This window comes from Petaurus breviceps, unplaced genomic scaffold (assembly GCF_028583685.1).
Source record: "Petaurus breviceps papuanus isolate PSGF00001 unplaced genomic scaffold, PetGlider_PUasm1.0 90823, whole genome shotgun sequence".
In the NCBI taxonomy this organism is placed as follows: domain Eukaryota; kingdom Metazoa; phylum Chordata; class Mammalia; order Diprotodontia; family Petauridae; genus Petaurus; species Petaurus breviceps.
The window spans coordinates 8587837-8606968 of NW_027187352.1; the positions used below are offsets into that span (position 1 = coordinate 8587837).

The 19132-nt window shown below is 37.4% G+C and overlaps 1 protein-coding gene across 3 annotated transcripts in view; it reads right to left on the bottom strand.

Moving 5' to 3' along the window:
• RSF1 (remodeling and spacing factor 1) overlaps positions 1 to 19132 on the bottom strand; it is a 136327-nt gene that overhangs the window by 8567 nt on the left and 108628 nt on the right. For 2 of the 3 annotated variants that reach the window (XM_069070925.1, XM_069070927.1), the window contains 4 exons: positions 15613 to 15680; positions 13650 to 13857; positions 12515 to 12735; positions 1865 to 2050 (listed from right to left, as the gene is read on the bottom strand). In XM_069070925.1, coding sequence (XP_068927026.1) covers positions 1865 to 2050; positions 12515 to 12735; positions 13650 to 13857; positions 15613 to 15680 — 683 coding nt within the window. The remainder of the gene's footprint in view (positions 1 to 1864; positions 2051 to 12514; positions 12736 to 13649; positions 13858 to 15612; positions 15681 to 19132) is intronic. The other variant, XM_069070926.1, reaches the window with a different exon arrangement.

The window sequence follows — 19132 nt, forward strand, 5'->3', positions numbered from 1 at the left end:
CTTAATTATATATCTTTAAATCCTCATAGAGAATATACATTACACTGTGCCAAAATCAGTGCTTTTAACCACTTAAGGAATGAACAGTTTACTAAATGTGGTGAAATGTCAACACTAGGAAACAACATAAAAAAACCAGGGAATTATGTTCTATTGACTTTTTCTTAATTTTATAACCAATTCAGCAAATGCTCAATTAATGATGTTAATGGAGGGAAGAAATAGTGCAGACAAAACATTTTAATTCACCAATGCTTAAATGCTGAGCATGTGCAAGGCATGATGGATAATATGAAATTAGTTTGTTTTTAGAATGTAGATATACACACTCCTCAAAAGACTTCAACTATTCTGTCCAAAATACCTCATACTTAATTTTCTCATAAATTGTTCTGTTAGCAGACCAGGATCCAAAAGTGCAGTGGTTGGGAAGGGGGGAGGGATAAAAGTAGTTTGGGAGAAGGGAAAATGGAAGGATAAAAACAGTACAATGGATTTCAAATAATTGGAAATTTACAGCCTGAGAAAAAGACTGAGCTAAGTAGCATTCTAAGTAAGTTCCTAAAAGTTGTCAACAGACTGTTTCAGACTTCTTAAATATAATCACCTCATATTTTCATCACTTTATGATTCTGTTATTTTACACCTGGAAGGAATATTTAAAGTTATCTAGCCCTATACTGTATCCTACTGGCTACCCATTAAAAAAAAAAAACATACAAGTATCATCATAAAAATGTTTAGCTCAAAGAAAAAAAGACTTTGGGAAGATATGATCTTTCTTGCTTTGAATCCTGCCTTCCCTCTGAAATCCCTACACCAGCTCACAGCACCCAGAACCCACGTGGGCTGCCAGAGAGCTCACAGGGCTTGGATGAGATGGAACTAAGAATTCTGTTCCTTCTGTTGAGACCACTATGCCTTACCATTTGGAGTACAACTAAAGTCCTTCTGCCCTTTCCTCTATACCATGCAGAACTCTAACACTGTAATCTGACTCACTGACACTGCCAAAGGACCTCTGGGCTTTGCCATCAGCCCCACAACTTGGCCCTTAGGATTTCTGGGCCTTTCCAGGCACCCTTTAGCTGAACTCTCCTCACCCAGTAAGACTGTGAGGTCTTTGAGAGACTATTTCACATTTTCTATTTGTATCCCGAGCACTTAGCACAGGATTTGGCACATAATAAGCATCCAATAAATGCTTTTTTATACATGAATAATGCTTGAGAATCTCTAAACTCTAATCTCTAAGAACTCTAGAGAAGGATCCCATTTTATTCACCATGGGTGTGAAAAAGTTGTAATGTTTAAAAAGTTTTAAAAAGATAATTTAATTTGTAATAGAAACTATATGATTTAATCAAGAAACAAAAACTATGTAGTTTTTTGTATATACCTTATTTACTTTAAGCATCTATAATTTTATCAGTGTGAGCACTTCTTCCAGCAAAGCAGATTATCAGCACATCTATGAGTTGGTAAATAGCACTTAAGAGTTGTTGTGGCCAAAAGAATTCATCACAGTGTGGCCAGCCTGGTGAGGAGCCTCTCTGATGTTTTCCAGGTTTCTCAGAGAAAGAGTCTATAACACCAGGGCTATACTCACAACCTTTCCAGAACTGTAGGACCTAGAATAGACTCTGGACTCTGCTTACATAGCTTTTGAGATGACATGGTAGAAAACCCCAAAACAATCACATCACATATGTATGATAAAAGTGTAATTAATAATGAGTAAAACTAAGAAACTCAATTTTATGAAAAATTCTTATAGTATATCTTATCATAAGCTTCATGTCTTATTTGGGGCCAATACCCCGCCTCCAACAATGTTTCAATAAACTGATATCCTATTCCTTACCTTCACTATCTGAGCTGGAAAGCCTGCGTTTGTGAACTCGTCTTATTTCTTTCCCATATCTGAAGCTCTTCTGGGAACCATCACTTTCTGAGTCTTCCTTATAGTTAACTTGTCTTTTCTGGTTCCTTCTTGACCTTCTTCGTCTGGTTTCCAGGTAATCTTCACTGTAATCACTATAATCACTCTCTGTTTAAAAGGATATCAAATAAAACAACAACAAAAAGAGAATCCTCTTAGTTTTTATTAAAATTAGAATTTTGTACATTAGAAACTATAATTTTCATTGTTACATAAACTGAATGCCACTAAAGAGTCATTTGTCTTTAGATATACAGTCAAACATCAATAATTTGCACATTTATTATTTTCCTTAATTAATGTATATCATTCAACAAATACCTATAAAATGAAACAACAGGTTCCCTTACTAACTTACGGCAAGAATTAGAACTTTTAAGTATTTACTTGGAGAGTATCTGGGGCCAGAATGCTGCCAGATAAAGAATAAGTCCAGGGCACGGCCAAAAATGGTGCAGCGGAGGCAGCAGCCCAGATGAACTCTCCCAATATTCCCCTCCAAACAACTTCACAATAACATCAAAACAAATTCTGGAGTGGCATAGCCAACAGTAAGTCACAGTGAGAAATTTTTCCAACTGAGACAACTTAAGGGATAGACAGGAGAGGTCTGTAGGTAGGTGCCAAGCAAGGTAGGGACCAGCCCAGAACCCATCTGTTTCAACACCATCAACAGGCCATGGAGGAATCTTCTGGGGTTTTCAGCCCAGAGATGGTAAGGGCACACTAGACAACTGGTCAGAAAGAAATTACAGGAGATTCTGAACTGAAGCTGGTACTGTTTGGAAACTATTGCCTACCCTCAGTTCTGGGTCATAGTTCCTAGGTAGAGAGAAGAGTTTGTGGTCAGTCACAAGGGAACAGAAATCCTGTTCACAGTTCCAGGGCCACTGGGTAAAGACCAGAGTATAGACCAGGCCAGCAGTGATGCCATCTCTCCCCCAGATAACATCACTTTGGAAACACAAAAAACTTGCAGTCCTCTCAAACTAGCTCTTGAAAAGAGCAGCATGAAAAAGCCTGAAGCTTGGGACAGTGCCTCAACACCCATCCCCAAAGTGAGCAGAGCCCAACTTTAAGGGTTGAGTGGAAAAGAAAATACTGGGAAATGAAATAAGTAATGTAAGAAAATTATGAAAAGAGGATTAACAGTTTGGTAGAAGAGGAACAAAAAAAAAATAACACCTCAAAAAGCAGAATTGGCCAAATGGAAAAAGAAGTACAAAAGTTCAGTAAAGAAAAGAATTCCTTAAAAATCAGAATTAGACAAGTGGAAGCTAATGACTTCACCAGATTTTGAGAAACAATAAAACAAAGTCAAATGAATGAAAAAACAGAAGAAAATGCAAACATCTGGAAAACAACTGGAAAAACAACTGACCTGGAAAAAAAGGTTGAGGAGATATATATAAAAAAAAAAAGAGCCTAGACATCATATTTGAAGAAACTATAAAGGAATAAAGGAAAACTACCTTGATATTTTAGAGTCAGAAGGGAAAATAGAAATTAGAATTCACTGATAACCTCCTGAAAGAGTTCCCAAAATGAAAATTACCAGAATTAAAGGCAAATTTAAAAATTCCCAGGTCAAGGAGAAAGTGTTATAAGCAACCAGAAAGAAACCATATCATGGAGCCATTAGCAATTTCCATGTTAAAGGAGCAGAGGGCTTGGAATATGATATTCCACAATGCAGAGCAGCTAGGACTACAATCAAGAATAACCTACCCAGCAAAACTAAGTATAATACTGCAGGGGGAAAAAACGTATACTTAATGAAATAGAGGACTTCCAAGCATTCCTGATGAAAAGACCAGAGCTGAATAGAAAATGTAACATTCAAACACACAGCTCAAGAGAAGCATCAAAAGGTAAATATGGAAAGAGAGAACATAAATTTGAATCAGTTTCCTATATGTCTTAGTTACAAGGTTGTAAAGATCAAATGAGATGTCTGTAAAGTACTTGGTAAACCTTAAAGGGCTAAATATTTTTGATAGACAGGTAGGGATTGGACTAGTGATATCATTCGTAGAGGGATGAGAAAACTCTCTCTACACCAAAACAAAGCAGTTCTTTATCTGCAAGTTAGTCTTTAAGAGATGCCTTGAGCACTGAGAGCTTAGAGGACTTGCCAAGGATCACATATGAAGTCAGAAAAAGCAGGTATATGCCAGGTCATCCTGGCAGGCTCCCCATCTGCCATGCAACACTGTTTCTTGTATACTTTATTATGGGGAATTATTATTAATAAAAAGGCTTTAGCACACCTTAGCTTGGTTTGAAGGTAGAAAACTTGGGTTCTAATCCCAGCTCAAATTAACTACCTATCTTATTCTAGGCAATTTGGTTTCCTTATCAGCAAAATAGAAGAGGTCTGGAAAATCACTAAAGACAAACCAGAATATTTTGATTATATAAAATTAACATTTCACACATATAAAAGCAATGTGATTAGAATAAGAAAAAGTCATTCTCAGAATTCTACCAAATTTTTAAAGAAAAATTTCTACTCATGCTCCACAAATTATTCTCAAAAAGTGATAACGCACCCTACAAGAATTCTTTTATAAGCCCTCCTCCCTAAAGCAGAGGAAGATGAAACATGAAAGGAAAACTATAGATAAATATCATTAACGAATACTGACTCAAAATTTTTGAACAAAATCCTGTCAAATACATTACAGTGATTTATCTAAGAAATCAGAAATCATTAATTGTGAGCAAGGAGGATTTATGCCAGGGATGCAAAGGAAGTCAATCAATGTAAGCAATCATATTAAAGACCATGCCACCCCAAACCACATGATCATCATGCAGAAAAAACCCTTAACAAAGCAGAGCACTCTTTTATTGCTAAAAACCCTACAAGTAGAGGCACACAGGGACTGTTTATTGATATCACAAAAAAAGGTATGTATCTAAAACCAAATGTAGCTAGATGGTGCACTGGATAGATTACTGGGCCCAGAGTCAGGAAGACCTGAGCTCAAATATCGCCTCAGAATCTTACTAGCTGTGTAATAACCGTTTGCCTCAGTTTCCTCATCTGTAAAATGAGCTGGAGAAGGAAATGGCAAATCACACTAGTATCTTTGCCAAGAAAAGTCCAAACAGGGTAACAAAGAGTCAGACATGACTGAAAAACAACAACAACAAACCAAACTCAAGTACCATATGCAATGGGAAATACAGATACACGAGGCTCTTCTCCAACAAACATGGGATTGAAGTAAGGATGCCTCTACTCTCAGTGCCATTACTTGCTACAGTTCTGGAAATGCTAGCAATATCAAAAAGATAAGAGAAAGGAATCAAATGCATAAAGACAGGTGAAAGAGGAGATAAAACTATCCCTATTTGCTGACTATCTGTCAGGATGCTTGGAAAATATCAGGGAATGAGTAGACATACTGAGGCAATTAATAGCTTCAAAAATCAATAGCATTTTTATATAATAATAATAACAATAACAACAAAATCCAAGATGCTAAAATAGAAAATCCTCTTCCAAATCATTACAAAATACATAAAATATGGGGGGGGGGGAGAAGAACCAATCTGTTAAGCCACACAAAACACTTGTCTAGATTCAGTTATGAAGTACTTCTTAAAGCAGTGAAGAGCAACGTAAAACAGGTGGAGGAGTATCCAGTGCTTATGGCTAAGCTGGGCCAATATAATAAAGATGATAATGCTACCAAAATCCAGGCTCTTTCCACTAGGACCATGGAATCTAAGGTTACAAAGGGATCTCAGAGACTGTCTAGCCCAAATTTGGATTTATTTTTTTTAATTGTACTGATGCTTTTTATACTACAGTAATTTCTTTTTCTTTTTTTCTTTTTTTTTGGAGGGGTGAAGGAAGGGAATTGGGGTTAAATGACTTGCCCAAGGTCACAGGGATAGTTAGTATGCCAAGTGTATGAGGCTCAATTTGAACTCAGGGCTCTATTCACTGTGCCACCTACCACCCCTACAGTAATTTCTTAATGTAATCAGAAACCCCCTAGGTAACAGATAATTAAGTAAAACTGACTGAAGAGTAACCATATATGGCAGCACATTAAATACTTATTTGTATATTTAATAATGTGGAAATGTTTATAGTAGCTAGTTTTTAGTTGCCTTTTTTTGTTTAAAATAGAGGAAGAGCAGGGAAGGAGATAGGAGAGAAAATGTCTTTTTTTAATTAAAAAAAGTAAAAATTAAATTAGTTACTAAGAATCTGAAAGCATATGGCCAATAAAAATGTTGATATGATTTAGTCTTACAGAGGCACCTCAACCTCCACAAGACCTCTCTACACCTCAGCAGATGGTTTCATGAATTGCTGTGGTTGAAAAAAAAATTATCACTTGATGTCCAATATACTGATAAGCCTCTCCAATCTTAGGAATGACATAGTATGTTTCTAGGCTTGCCAAAGAAGTTTTTAACCTTGGTAGGAACTTTCAGAGTTCCAGCACAGTCTTTGTGAACTAAAGATCACTTTTATGATGAGGCATTCAACATTTGTTGCTTTGGGGGTTTTGTTTTTTTGGGAGGGGTTTCTGGGTGAAGAATGGTTCATAGAATAGGCTCTTTTCTTTTCATCATGTCATGATGTATGTATATAGATCAACAATGTCACATTACATCCTGTATCAGGTGTATAATAAATCTCAAGTTGGCACTATTACTTTTAGGAAAGTATGAGCAAGCTAAGACAACGTATTGATTGAGAAGCTAATAGCACTAGGTAAGTCTCTGAAGAAGCATTTTAAAATAGACAAATATTTTGTACCCTTTGCTTTGAAGTATCAATGAGAAAATCTAATTTCTCCCTTCTCTGAGCTCTAGGAACACTAATGGTTCTGCACTACTCATTTCTGCAAGTGCTTTCTAATAACTTACGTTTCTATACTGTTTTAAGATTCACAAAAAAACTATTAACCAAAAGCCAACAAGATTATTGTATGTTAAGGTCTGCAAAGTACATAAACCATCTCAACTGGACCTCACAACAACCTTAGGAGGTTAAGAATTACTGCCTCCTTTAACAGAAAGAAACTGAGGGGGCAGAGCCAAATGGTGGCGCAGAAGCAGGAACTTGCTTGAGCTACCACCTCTAATACCTGTAAAAAATAACTCTAAACAAATTTTAGAGATACAGAATCCACAAAATGACAGAGTTGAACAAATCTCCTGCTGAAGGCAGCCTGGAAGGCCAACAGGAAGGGTCTATTGCACCAGGCTGGGAGTACAGCACAGTGCTGCATGGGCTGTGCCAGCATAGATTAGCAGCACTAACCAACCAGAGCAGACCTTAGAGGACTGAATCACTGGCAGCTGTGGCGGTTTCCAGACTTCTCAACCCATAAATGCCAAAAACAAAGTAAAAGTCAGTGGGGAAACTCTGTTGGACCTAGGTGAGAGAAGAGTGCAATCCGGCCCTTGCTCCTGGGGTGGTGGAGGTGGCTGTGGCTGCTTCCAGAGCTCCAGGCCCACAGATGGTGGGGGGACCATGCGACTGACAGAAGGCAATTGAAACAATCTTTGTTGGTGCTGAGGCAGGATTCTCTTGCTTAGCCCTGTTTGGATCTGGGTCGCAGTTGTGAAAAGTAGCAAAGGGTTAAGTTTCCAAAGGATTGCAATGTTGCTGAAATGAGGCAACTTATAAAAGTAAGGTGGGCAGACCAGACAGTAGCTTTGGGAGACAGAAGCCTTAGAAAAAAGTTGGATTCCCAGTTGCCATAGAACTCCTAGATAATACTAAAAGTAAAAATAAATTAAAATAAAACAAGTTGGCATCAGCAGGTGGATTTGACCAATTAGAAAGCAGACAACAGCCTTGGGACACTCAGGCCCAGATAAGGCCACATCTAGGTTAAACCAGTGGGGGGTGTCAGTATTCTGAGGTTATTATTGCACTTGCTTTAATGAACCTTATGTATTACGTATATTATCTAACAGAATTAGAGCCTCATTAGTAATAATTTATGATAATGGGGAGGTGTACCCAGAAGAGAATGAACCAATCAATCCTCTGAAGAGAGGGTCTGCCCCAAACTAATGCATAAAACTTGCTTGGCTTTTGTATCTGGCACTCCTCCTTCTACAAGGAGGAGGACAGAATCCACTTCTGGCCAGAAGTGTTCAAGTACTCTGGATTTCTCCTTAAAAAATTTCTTTTGATATCAGATTTTTGGCATCAATTGTGTTTTTGTGTTTCCAAGTTGGCATTTCCAACACGGTGTTGGGTAGCGGTCCTGGGGTGAGGAGCACTGGCGTGGCAGAGCTTATGGCTACTGTGGAGAGGGTGTCCTCACAGTTCTGAGGCAGGTGCCTAGAAGCTCTGACAACAGCTGTGCAAAACCCCCCAAATTTGGTACACAGCACTCTCCACCCTGGAAGCAGAGTCCTACCATGGCAAAGAGCTCAAAAGTTAAGCAATTGGCTGGCAAGATAAGCAAACAGAGGAAGAGAAATCAGACTACAGAATCTTTTTTGGGGGGACAAAGAAGATCAAAACATAGAACCAGAAGAAGACAACAAGGTCAAAACCCCTGCATCAAAAGCCTCCAAGAAAAATATGAACTGGTTGTAGGCCATGGAGAGCTCAAGAAGCATTTTAAAAATCGAGTAAGAGAAATAGAGGAAAAACTGGGAAGAGAAATGAGAATGATGCAAGAAAAATTATGAAAAACGAGTCAACAGTTTGCTAAAGGAAACCCAACAAAATACTGAAGAAAAAAATGACACCTTAAAAAATTAACTAACTCAAATGGCAAAAGAGGTCCAAAAAGCCAATGAGAAGAATGCCTTAAAAAGTCGAATTGGCCAGATGAAAAAAGAAGCTCAAAAGCTCACTAAAGAAAATAATTCCTTCAAAATTAGATTGGAGCAAATGGAAGCTAATGACTTTATGAGAAATTAAGATATTATAAAACAGATTCAAAAGAATGAAAAGATGGAAGGGAATATGAAATATCTCGTTGGAAAAACCACTGACCTAGAAAATAGATCCAGGAGAGATAATTTAAAAATTATTGGACTGGGACGGCCAGGTAGCGCAGTGAGTAAGACCACCGGCTCCAGTGACGGGATAACTTGGGGATCTAATCCAGGCTCAGACACTTAGCGCCCACCCAGAAACACCTGGCTGTGTAACTTTGAGCAAGTTACTTAACCCCCGATTGCTTTAAAAAAAAAAATTATTGCACTACCTGAAAGCCATGATCAAAAAAAGAGCCTAGACATCACCTTTCAAGAAATTATCAAGGAAAACTGCCCTGATATTCTAGAATCAGAGGTAAAATAGAAACTGAAAGAATTCACCAATTGCCTCTTGAAAAAGATCCCCAAATCAAAACTCCTAGGAATATTATAGCCAAATTCCAGAGTTCCCAGGTCAAGAAGAAAATATTATAAGCAGTCAGGAAAGAAACAATTTGAGGATTGTGGAAACACAATCAGGATAACACAAGATCTAGCAGCTTCTACATTAAGGGAGCAAAGGGCTTGGAAAATGATATTCCAGAGGTCAAAGGAGCTAGGATTAAAACCAAGAAATCACCTACCCAGCAAAACTGAGTTGAATGCTTCAGGGGAAAATATGGTCATTCAATGAAATAGGGGACTTTAAAGCATTCTTGATGAAAAGGCCAGAGTTGAACAGAAAATGTGACTTTCAAATACAAGAAGCAAGAGAAGCATAAGAAGGTAAACAGGAAAAAGAAATCATGAGGAACTTATTAAAGTTGAACTATTTGCATTCCTAGATGGAAAGACGATATCTGCAACTTATGAGATTTTTCTCAGCATTAGGATAGTTGAAGGGAATATGTGTGTGTGTGTGTATGTATGTATGGGTTGGGTCTCTGTGTGTGTGTGTGTGTGTGTGTGTGTGTGTGTATATGTATGTATGGGTTGGGTCTGTGTGTGTGTGTATGTGTGTGTGTGTGTGTGTTAGAGTCTGGGCACAGGGTGAGTTGAATATAAAGGGATGATATCTAAAAAATTAAAAGGTGAGAGAGGAATATATTAGGAATAGAAAGGGAGAGATAGAATAGGGTAAATTATGTCACATAAAAGAGGCAAAAGAAAGCTGTTACAATGGAGGGGAAGAGCAGGGAGATGAAAGGGAATGACTCAACCTTATTCTCACAGAATCTTTGCTTAAGCAGGGAATAACATACACAGTCAATTGGGTATCTCATCCTACAGGAAAGTAGGGGGGAAAGGGATAAGCAGGGGGGAATGACAGAAGGGAGGGCAGATTGGGGGAGAGGGTAGTCAGAAGCAAACTCTTTTGAAAAGGTACAGGATCAAAGGAGAAAAGAGAATAAATGGGGGGTGGGATAGGATAGAGGGAAATATAATTAGTCTTTCACAATATGACTACCATGGAAATATTTTGCATAAGTACCCCTCTACCCCAGAGGTAGAGGGGGCCCTGTCCCAAGCTTCAGGCTTTTCATACTACTGTTTTCAGACCTAGTTAGGGAAGTGGGGAGTACAGGGGGGTAAAGGTAGGGGTCTTTAAATTTTCTTCCAAGGTAGTATGATCTAAGGAGAGGTGTAATCACTGGTCTCCTGGTCTATGTTCTGGTCTGGGAGCAAATGAAAACACTCTTTTCCACCCTGGAACTGTGACCGGGGTCCCTGCTCCTGCTGGTCCTCCTCCTGGTCCTGATAATTCAATCTGGACCACATATGGGCAGTGTAACAGGGTCCTGCACCAAGTGCCAGAAAAAGGTTCCCCTCTGATCAGTTGTCCAGCTCCCTACCCGCTTACTGTCTGTGGGCTGAGAGCTCAGAAAGTTGCCTCCACTGCTGACTTGCTGCGATGCTTGGCCTGTACTGCACTCCACTCTTACCCTGGTAAGACAGACCTTTCCTGCCAACCTTCCAAACTGTCTTGAGCCAGAAAACCCTTTTATTGGTTCTGTTGCTCCAAAATTCATTTTTTGGCATTACTTAGAAAGTTGTGTGAAAGGGAATATGGGAAAGCTCAGGCAAGTCCTTGCCTTTACTTCACCATCTTGGCTCTGCCCCCATGAAGTCTTTTCTTATCCCAACTATTAGTGGCTTTACCTGATAACAATCTTGCATTTAACTACTCTGCCATAGGTGACTAGGATGCACAGTGGGTAAAATCAGTGGACCTGGAGTCAGGAACACCTGAGTTCAAATTCTCACACTCAGTATGTGACCCTGGCAAGTCACTTAAGATCACTGCCTCAGTTTCCTCAACTATAAAATGGTCATATTAATAGCACCTACCTTATAAGGTTATTCTAAGAATCAAATAAGGTAATATATGTATGGTGCTTTTTTCAAACCTTAAGGCAATAAATGAATACCAACTATTATTATTTGAAATTATTCTCTAATTTTATATATACATGTGCACTCATGAAGAGTTGGACATTACTGAAAAATTACTAATCAACAAGTGAAACTCTGTGTGTGTGTGAATGCGAGATCTATGGGGGTAGTAACTATTTCATTCTTTACCCTTGTATCACCAGTGCCTAATAGCACATATTATGTACTTAGGAAATGTTTATCAATTAATTGATAGTAGAGTCCTTTTCATATGGAATAAGTATGGTAAACAGACTTCTTCCTGTCTATGATTCCGATAAGAGTCCAGATGTTACAAATGTTTTTGTTTTGCTTTTTTTGCTTTTTGGAGGGCAACTGGGGTTAAGTAATTTGCCCAAGGTTACAAAGCTAGTTTTTTTTTGTGTGGGTGTTAAATGTCTGAGGCTGGAACCAAACTCGGGTCCTCCTGACCCTGGGGCCAGCACTTTACTCACTGCACCACCTAGCCGCCCCTGATGTTACAAATGTTAAGAGAATGAATATCCTCAAATGAGAAATTTTCCTTCAAATACTGATAAGATGCAGTTTGTACATGGAAATATCTACTACTGACCTGGTTCAACAATCACAACTCTTTATTGCACACTATCAGCCCAGAAGTATATCGAATAAACACCCCCTCAGGTAAATTCTTAGGCTCTTACTAGTGATTTTTTTTTTTTTAAGCAATCGGGGTTAAGTAACTTTCTCAAGGTTACATGGCCAGTTATTTCTGGGTGTGGTGCTAAGTATCTGAGCCCGGATTTGATCCCCAGGTCATCCTGACACCGGAGCCAGTGCTCTTACTCACTGTGCTACCTGGCCACCCCCTCACTAGTGATTTTCAATTCAATTCAATTGACATTTATTATGTACCTCCTAGGTGTAAGGTATTGTGCCAGGAGACATGGATGTATGTGTCTCTTTGAGTGCACATCTTTTCCCATAAATTAGATTGTAAACTCTCTGAGGCACAGGGAACATTTTACTTATTTTTGCAGCCCAAAGAGCTTGGGGCATGGTAGATGGTTGGTTAATGCTGGCAGAATATAACTGAATTAAAAATATAGAAGCTAAAGAGAAAAAAATTCCTGCAACAAAAGAAATCTCATACTATATCTGAACATTTCAGAATTGTCTTTTCTTATTGCAGGCATTTTTAAAATTACAAAGTCAAAACATATTGGTGTGGTACAAAATGCTGATAAGAGTCATTCCTACCAGATGCTCTACTATTCTCCTCAGAGTCTTCTTCTTCATCATCATCAGAGTATTTTTTTTTCACTATCTTTCTTCTCAAACGCCTGCTCTGCCTCATTGGCTTGGAGTGGTGTCGCCGGGGTCTTCGGGCACAGAATTCTGTATCACTGTCATCATTTGAGGGCTGTTCTTCTTCACTCTCATCTGGGTTTTCCTCTGACACAACAAACTCATCCTGAGATCTGTCCAAGAGACAAAAATTATACACAATAAAGAATGGACTACGAATGTTTGCTGAGAAAACCTAAGACTTGGAAGACCTAGTTTCAATTCCTAGTCCTTGTACTAATTTATTATGCCATCTTTAGCACTGTGAAGGACTCTAACATAAACTAGCTATCATGTGCCTAAATTTTCTCCTAAAAGCAGTAAATTATGTAAAATGGAAATAACGTAATCAAGCTATCTCCCCATCAAGATCTATATAAAGTGCTTTGAAATTATAAACATACTAGACAGATACAAAATTGCAATTGTCAGATTTTAAATACCTGGGAGGCATATATTGTTTTATTTTTATTTGTTAGTCAATTTAATGCAAAACGCCCTCCAAAACAAACAAAAAACATGGCAAAAAAATCCCAAACCCATTTACTGAATATATCTCCATGTCAAATTTGAAAAAGGACAGATCATTCACCTGAGAAAATTCACAACCTAACAGGAAAAAAAAGATATTTACACAAATAAGCATATTAATATTTAGAATGTTACAAATGAAGAGGAGAGATTCAAAAGGTCCAAGGGATTTGAGGAAGGAGAAAAAAAACACTTCTAGCACAAGCACACAAGCCTTACAAATAATGGATGCTCAAGAAATAGTTGGTTAATTGCTAAATACCTTTAAGTGGCACACTAGTATCTAGGCTGGTTAATTAAAGTGGGATTAAATTTAAAAACTAAAGCAGTTAATTCAAGACTGATTTTTGTAGATCTGCAATGTACAAAAAACAAAGAGCTTTAGTTCTTTGATAGTTCAAATTCTTTCTCTCTATTCAGCATCAGTAAGAAGTGTCCTACAAGGCCTTTGAGCATCTCTGGCTGGGTCAGAGCTGGCCTGTACCAGTGGCTCTCTTTCTCTCCACTTCCAGCTTACCCATCACTGATCTTGAATTCATCCTCGCTCTCCTCTTCATCCAGATTGCTGTCACTATCAAGATCATTCAGCCGCCGCCGTTTCTTCCGTCGGGCAGCAGCTGCCCGCTGTGGTCGCTTACTTTCTTTCCTTTCTTCTTCCAAAATTGTTGAGATGTCTTTCCCTCGGTGACCTGTAATGGTAGAAATATCTTTTCCTCTGCCAATTCCTATATCAAAGAAAGGAGGAAAAAAATGAAGAAATGGAGCATTCACAGTTTATCTTTTATGTAAAAAATACCTCACCCTTCCTTTGCAACCTTTCATTTCCCCCACCCCCCCATTTCAACCAATAAGCAGCTTTCTCACTACTTTAGCCTATTGATCCAGGCCTAGTATTTACACTGTAACAAGACAACAAAGACAATGTCAAAGAATGGCTGTAGGTAGCTGCCTCTGGATATGCAGAACAAATCTTCTGTTTAAAGAGGCGGCTTGGCTACCCTGCAATTGGAATGACTAATAACAGTGCTTTCATGTTTGTGAAGCTTTAAAGAGATGATCACAATTCAGGTTTACAACAACCCAATGAGATAGGTACTACAGGTAATAATACCCCTATTTCACAAATGAGGAAACTGAAGCACAGAGAAGTTAAAAGACTTGGCAGTGGTCACAAAGATAATGATCATCAGAGGCAAGATCTGCAACCAGATTAGTTCTCAGTTTACTAGGCAATACTATCCCCAAAAATGAAAAACAACAAAAACTCAGCTGGTAAATTCACAATACTGCTAATAAATTTGAGTCTAAGTTTTGTCCAAAAAATGGTAGACTCCTTTGGCAAGGCCATGTCCACCTCTGCTGCCCTTCAGTTAATCTATTTGGTAGACAAGTCTTTTGAAAACTTTCCTATGAATGAACTTGGTGTCATACTCCAGCTAGACAAAACAAGCTGATATCATCTTTAGTTCATAAGTCTGGTTATCTGACAGAGGTAAAAAAAAAAAACAACCCACCAACAAACAATCATTTATAGTCAATAAAAGCGACCCTGTCCTTCACAAGGTCATGAAGAGGGGAGAGGAATTCATCAAATACAGTGAGACAAAGACCTGGTAGTAAAAAGAAAAGCACTTATATTCATATGAACAGGAAATGTTCTCATCAATGGACTCTACTCTCTTTCTCTAAAGAAAGTGGACAATAAAAACCAACAGCAGGAACACTCCAATGCCTGCAAACTGGTTCAGTTACTTGCATCTACTTGGGGAAGACAAGTTATTGTTGCATAATTTGGGTTGGAATGCTCATACCACCATCCACTATAAAGACGTTAACATTGCTTTTTGGATGTGATTTCTGTACCATGTGGGTTGTTTTGTCTCTCTGAATCTACACATTGTATATTCATGGGATAATGGGTATCTCTTAGAAACAGTTGTACTGATCTTTGTCTGTCTCTGAGAGAAAAACAGAAGCTGTCCTAAGAAGATCAGATTACGAGTGGCAACTGTGTTAACTGTCTCTTAATTCATTAGGTATGATTACCCTTATAGTAACTACTCTACAGTTCTTTACTGTAACAAAACTTAAAGAGATCCTGATTATGAGAGCCTTGATTATTAAATCAAGGTGAAAAACAGATTGTCTACAAGTTACCAACAAGCTTTTCTGAAAACAAATATTCAAAATCAACACGCCACATGTGAAAAGTTTCCTTTGGTTTTCCACTTGGGGAAAAAAGTAAACACTTAATATTCGTAATGAAAATATAGAATTTAGAACCAGCCATAGAACAAAAACTCCCTCATAATAAGTAAAGCTTTTTTTTATGCTTTTAACAATAATCAGGAGTGTTTAATTTGAAAATAGCATTGCACTTATATGCCCTGGTAACAGTTACTATATAATATTTAAACCTGTTGTCCTTTTCCAGGGCATGTGGAGTGTATTTTCGACAGAGATGAAAATAACAGACATACCCCCTCCATCAGCTTCTTTGATATCATCTTCAATTGCTTCATCAATTGCCTCATCAAATTCATCAAATCTAAAACAATAACATAATGTTTACATTAAAACCTGGATATAATTTCTATAAATAACTAGAATTTTATGGTCTGAAATTATGTTTCAAAACTGTCCCATTTTATTGATGTAAAAACCTAACCCCAGTATAGTTCAGTAACTTGCCCAACATTATATATCTGGCTAATGGTAAATAAGAGAGGAAAAACCTAGGCTGCCCAACTCACACTTGTGCGCTCCTCCCCTTCATTTTACTGTGCACGCTCTTTGATATACTCTTCCCTTACCTACAGCTGGGTGTATGCATAAAGAGCTTCATGTATGGCAGAAACAAAAGAAAAGAACTTGAGAAAGAAAAAGTTAGTGGGAAATGAAGACCCATAAATATGCTCTTTCAAAGAAACAATGACAGTATCTTTGTATTTAGTAAATGTCTTCATAAGTAAAAGTTAACACAAGTTATGATGTGGATACCACCTTTACTTTATTAATATAAACATCTTGCTGATCATTTAAATTTTACCTTGCTTGTTCTTGAGTATTATATACAAAAAGATCATTGCTTCACTTATATTAACTCATATTTTTAAAGTGCTGAAATTTTATAAAATAATTTCTTTATAAGTCTATGAGGTCACAGGGCAAATTTTATCCCTATGTTACAGATAAGGAAATTGAACCTCACAGATGAAGAGACATAACTGGAGTTGGGGGGTACTGTGATACAAGTGATGAGAAAGGTATGAATAGGAGAGATTGTGGACATGAACTCGAAAAGCTTTAGCAACTGACTGGAAATTATTGGGAAGGTGCATCAAGAAACTGTGAACCCAGGTCACTGAGAAGATAGGAGAGGCTGGAGGATAGGTCTGATTAGGGGGAAAAAACGGTTTTTATTTGGGCCATGTTAAGTTTGAGATGCCTACTATGCACATTCCTAAATTGACATATGCAGTAGCACAGTGATAATGTAGGTCAGGACAGTTCAGGAGACAGATAAATGTTGGATGGTATAGTAGATAAGGCACTGCTTTAGGAGTCCAGAAGACCTGAGTTCAAAATGTTGTATCAGAGAGAATTTAGAAATGAAAAACAATTTTTAGTTAAAAAAAATCCTGCCTCAGATAGATAATTACTAGTCTGACCCTGAGCAAGTTGCTTAACCTCTATTTTAGTTTTCTCATCTATAAAATAAAGATAATAACAGCATTTACCTCTCAGGGTTGTTATGACAGTAAAATGAATCAATATATGTAAAGTGCTTTGCCAACTTTAAAGCGCTATGTAAAATTTAGCTATTTTATAAATAAACATGTATTGTGTGTGTGTGTGTGTGTGTGTGTGTGTATCTGGGAGTCATTTACATAGAAATGATATTCTAATCTATGAAAGCAGATGAAATCACTATGGGAAAGAAAACAACGAAAAAGGAGAAGGTTCAGGATGGAACCCTGCAGCATAACCATAATTATGAGACAAGATACGTTACAGCAAACAAGATTGAAAGGGGTATGAGCAAAAGGGGGCAGTGAATAGAAAAGATCCTTTCTAGGAGTCTGTCAATAAAAGGGATAAAAGACCATAGGATGGTACCTTGACAAGATGACAGGATCACATAAGGCAAGTGTGGTACAGTACAAAAAGTACTGCACTTTACAACAGAAGAACTAAATTTTGATGATTGCATCTTAAAACCTGTGAGACCTAGGGAAAAGCCCTTCACCTTGATAAGCATCAGTTTTCTGATCTCTAAAATGGGAGGTTTGGATTTCATTATTACTAAAGTTTCTTCAAGAAATCTATGAAACAATAAAGAAAATATAGGATAGACCAAAACATTTTTGTAGGTAATAGGAAAGGACCTAGAAGACAGAGTGGCACTGAATATAGAGAAAGGAAATAATATGAAGAAGAGATTAGACAGGATAGGATAGAGGGCACAATCACAGGAGCTGCTATTAGCAAAGAGAGATGAGGGTAAAAGGGGAAAAGATAAGGGAAAAGGAAGAAGGAACTGAGGTCTGAAATAGGAGAAATGAGGGTGCTTACAAAGTATGGCCTTCATTTTCTCAGTAAGATAGGAGGTGAAGACATCTGAAGAGCAGGGAAGGAAGTGAGTATTAAGAAGTATGACAAAATTTAAAATATCTACTTCTGAGTGTGATTGCAAATAAAAAAATAAAAAGAATTTCTCCAAATGAATTTTGTTATTATTGTATCTGCTCTATAAGCTGTCCTTTTTACTATACTGATTTGGTAGAACATTAAAACTGTAATTTAATTTTAATGATATTGTCATTTTTATCATGTTGGTAAAACAGTCATAGTCATAAACATTAAATATCAGTCCAGCTAATTATCTTATGCATTTTGTAATTAACTTTGAATAAGATCATCCTATTATTTGTTCTAGAATTATGCTATTTTATAGAATTTTTTTATCAGATTATTTTCAGCAACTTTGCTTAAGTTACTGTCTCGACTCCGTTCTTTGCTGATTCCCTACAATTTTATAAGGAATCAGAAAATATAAACAGCTTTCTCTCTTCTTTGCCTTTATCAAATAGTAATAGGTAAAGTGGGCACCTTTGCTTTATCCCTGTATTTGCTGGGAAAACTTCAGGAATAGAGATTCTTAACCTAGGCCCAGAGATCCCCAGTGGACTCAGAGATTTCAGGAGGTTATGAAGTAGGATGGGAAAAAATCTTTGTTTTCACTAGCCTCTAAATGAAATTTAGCATTTCCCTTAACATTTAAAACCATTATTCTAAGGAGTTAAAAGACTTCACCATAGTGCCAAGAGTCCATGACACAAAAAAATATTAAGAATCCCTATTCTATAGTGTCACCATTGCATATGATATAACTCATTAATGACTTCAATCTCAATTTGTAGATATATATTCAGTTCATCAGTGCTTTCTTTTTCTATTTTGCTAATGTATATTTTTAGGGATATAATTTTTCCTCTGAGGACTGAATGACAACACTATCAAAGTTAATTTACAGACTTAGATCATCAATACTCAATTTCCAAAGGGAAATCCTACAGAGCTAAATAAAATGTTACAAAATTCATTTGGAGGAACAAAAGATCTAGGATATCAAGGGAAATAATGAAAAAAAAAATGTAGGAATGAAGGAAGAATAGCAATCCCAAGACTTCAAATTACATTATAAAGCAACAGTCATTGAAAAGCATTTACCTCTTGGTTAAAACCAGAAAAATCTAACAATGAAACAAACTAGACAAGGAAGAAATGGAATAACAATCTACTGTTCAATAAAACCTAAAAGTATAAATTATTAATTTTTTTTGCTTTTTGGAGGGCAACTGGGGTTAAGTGACTTGCCCAAGGTTACATGGCTAGTTTTTGTTTTAAGCATCTTGAGGCTAGATTTGAACTCAGGTCCTCCTGACTCCAGGGCCAGTGCTCTATTCACTGCGCCACCTAGCCGCCCCCAAAATAGAA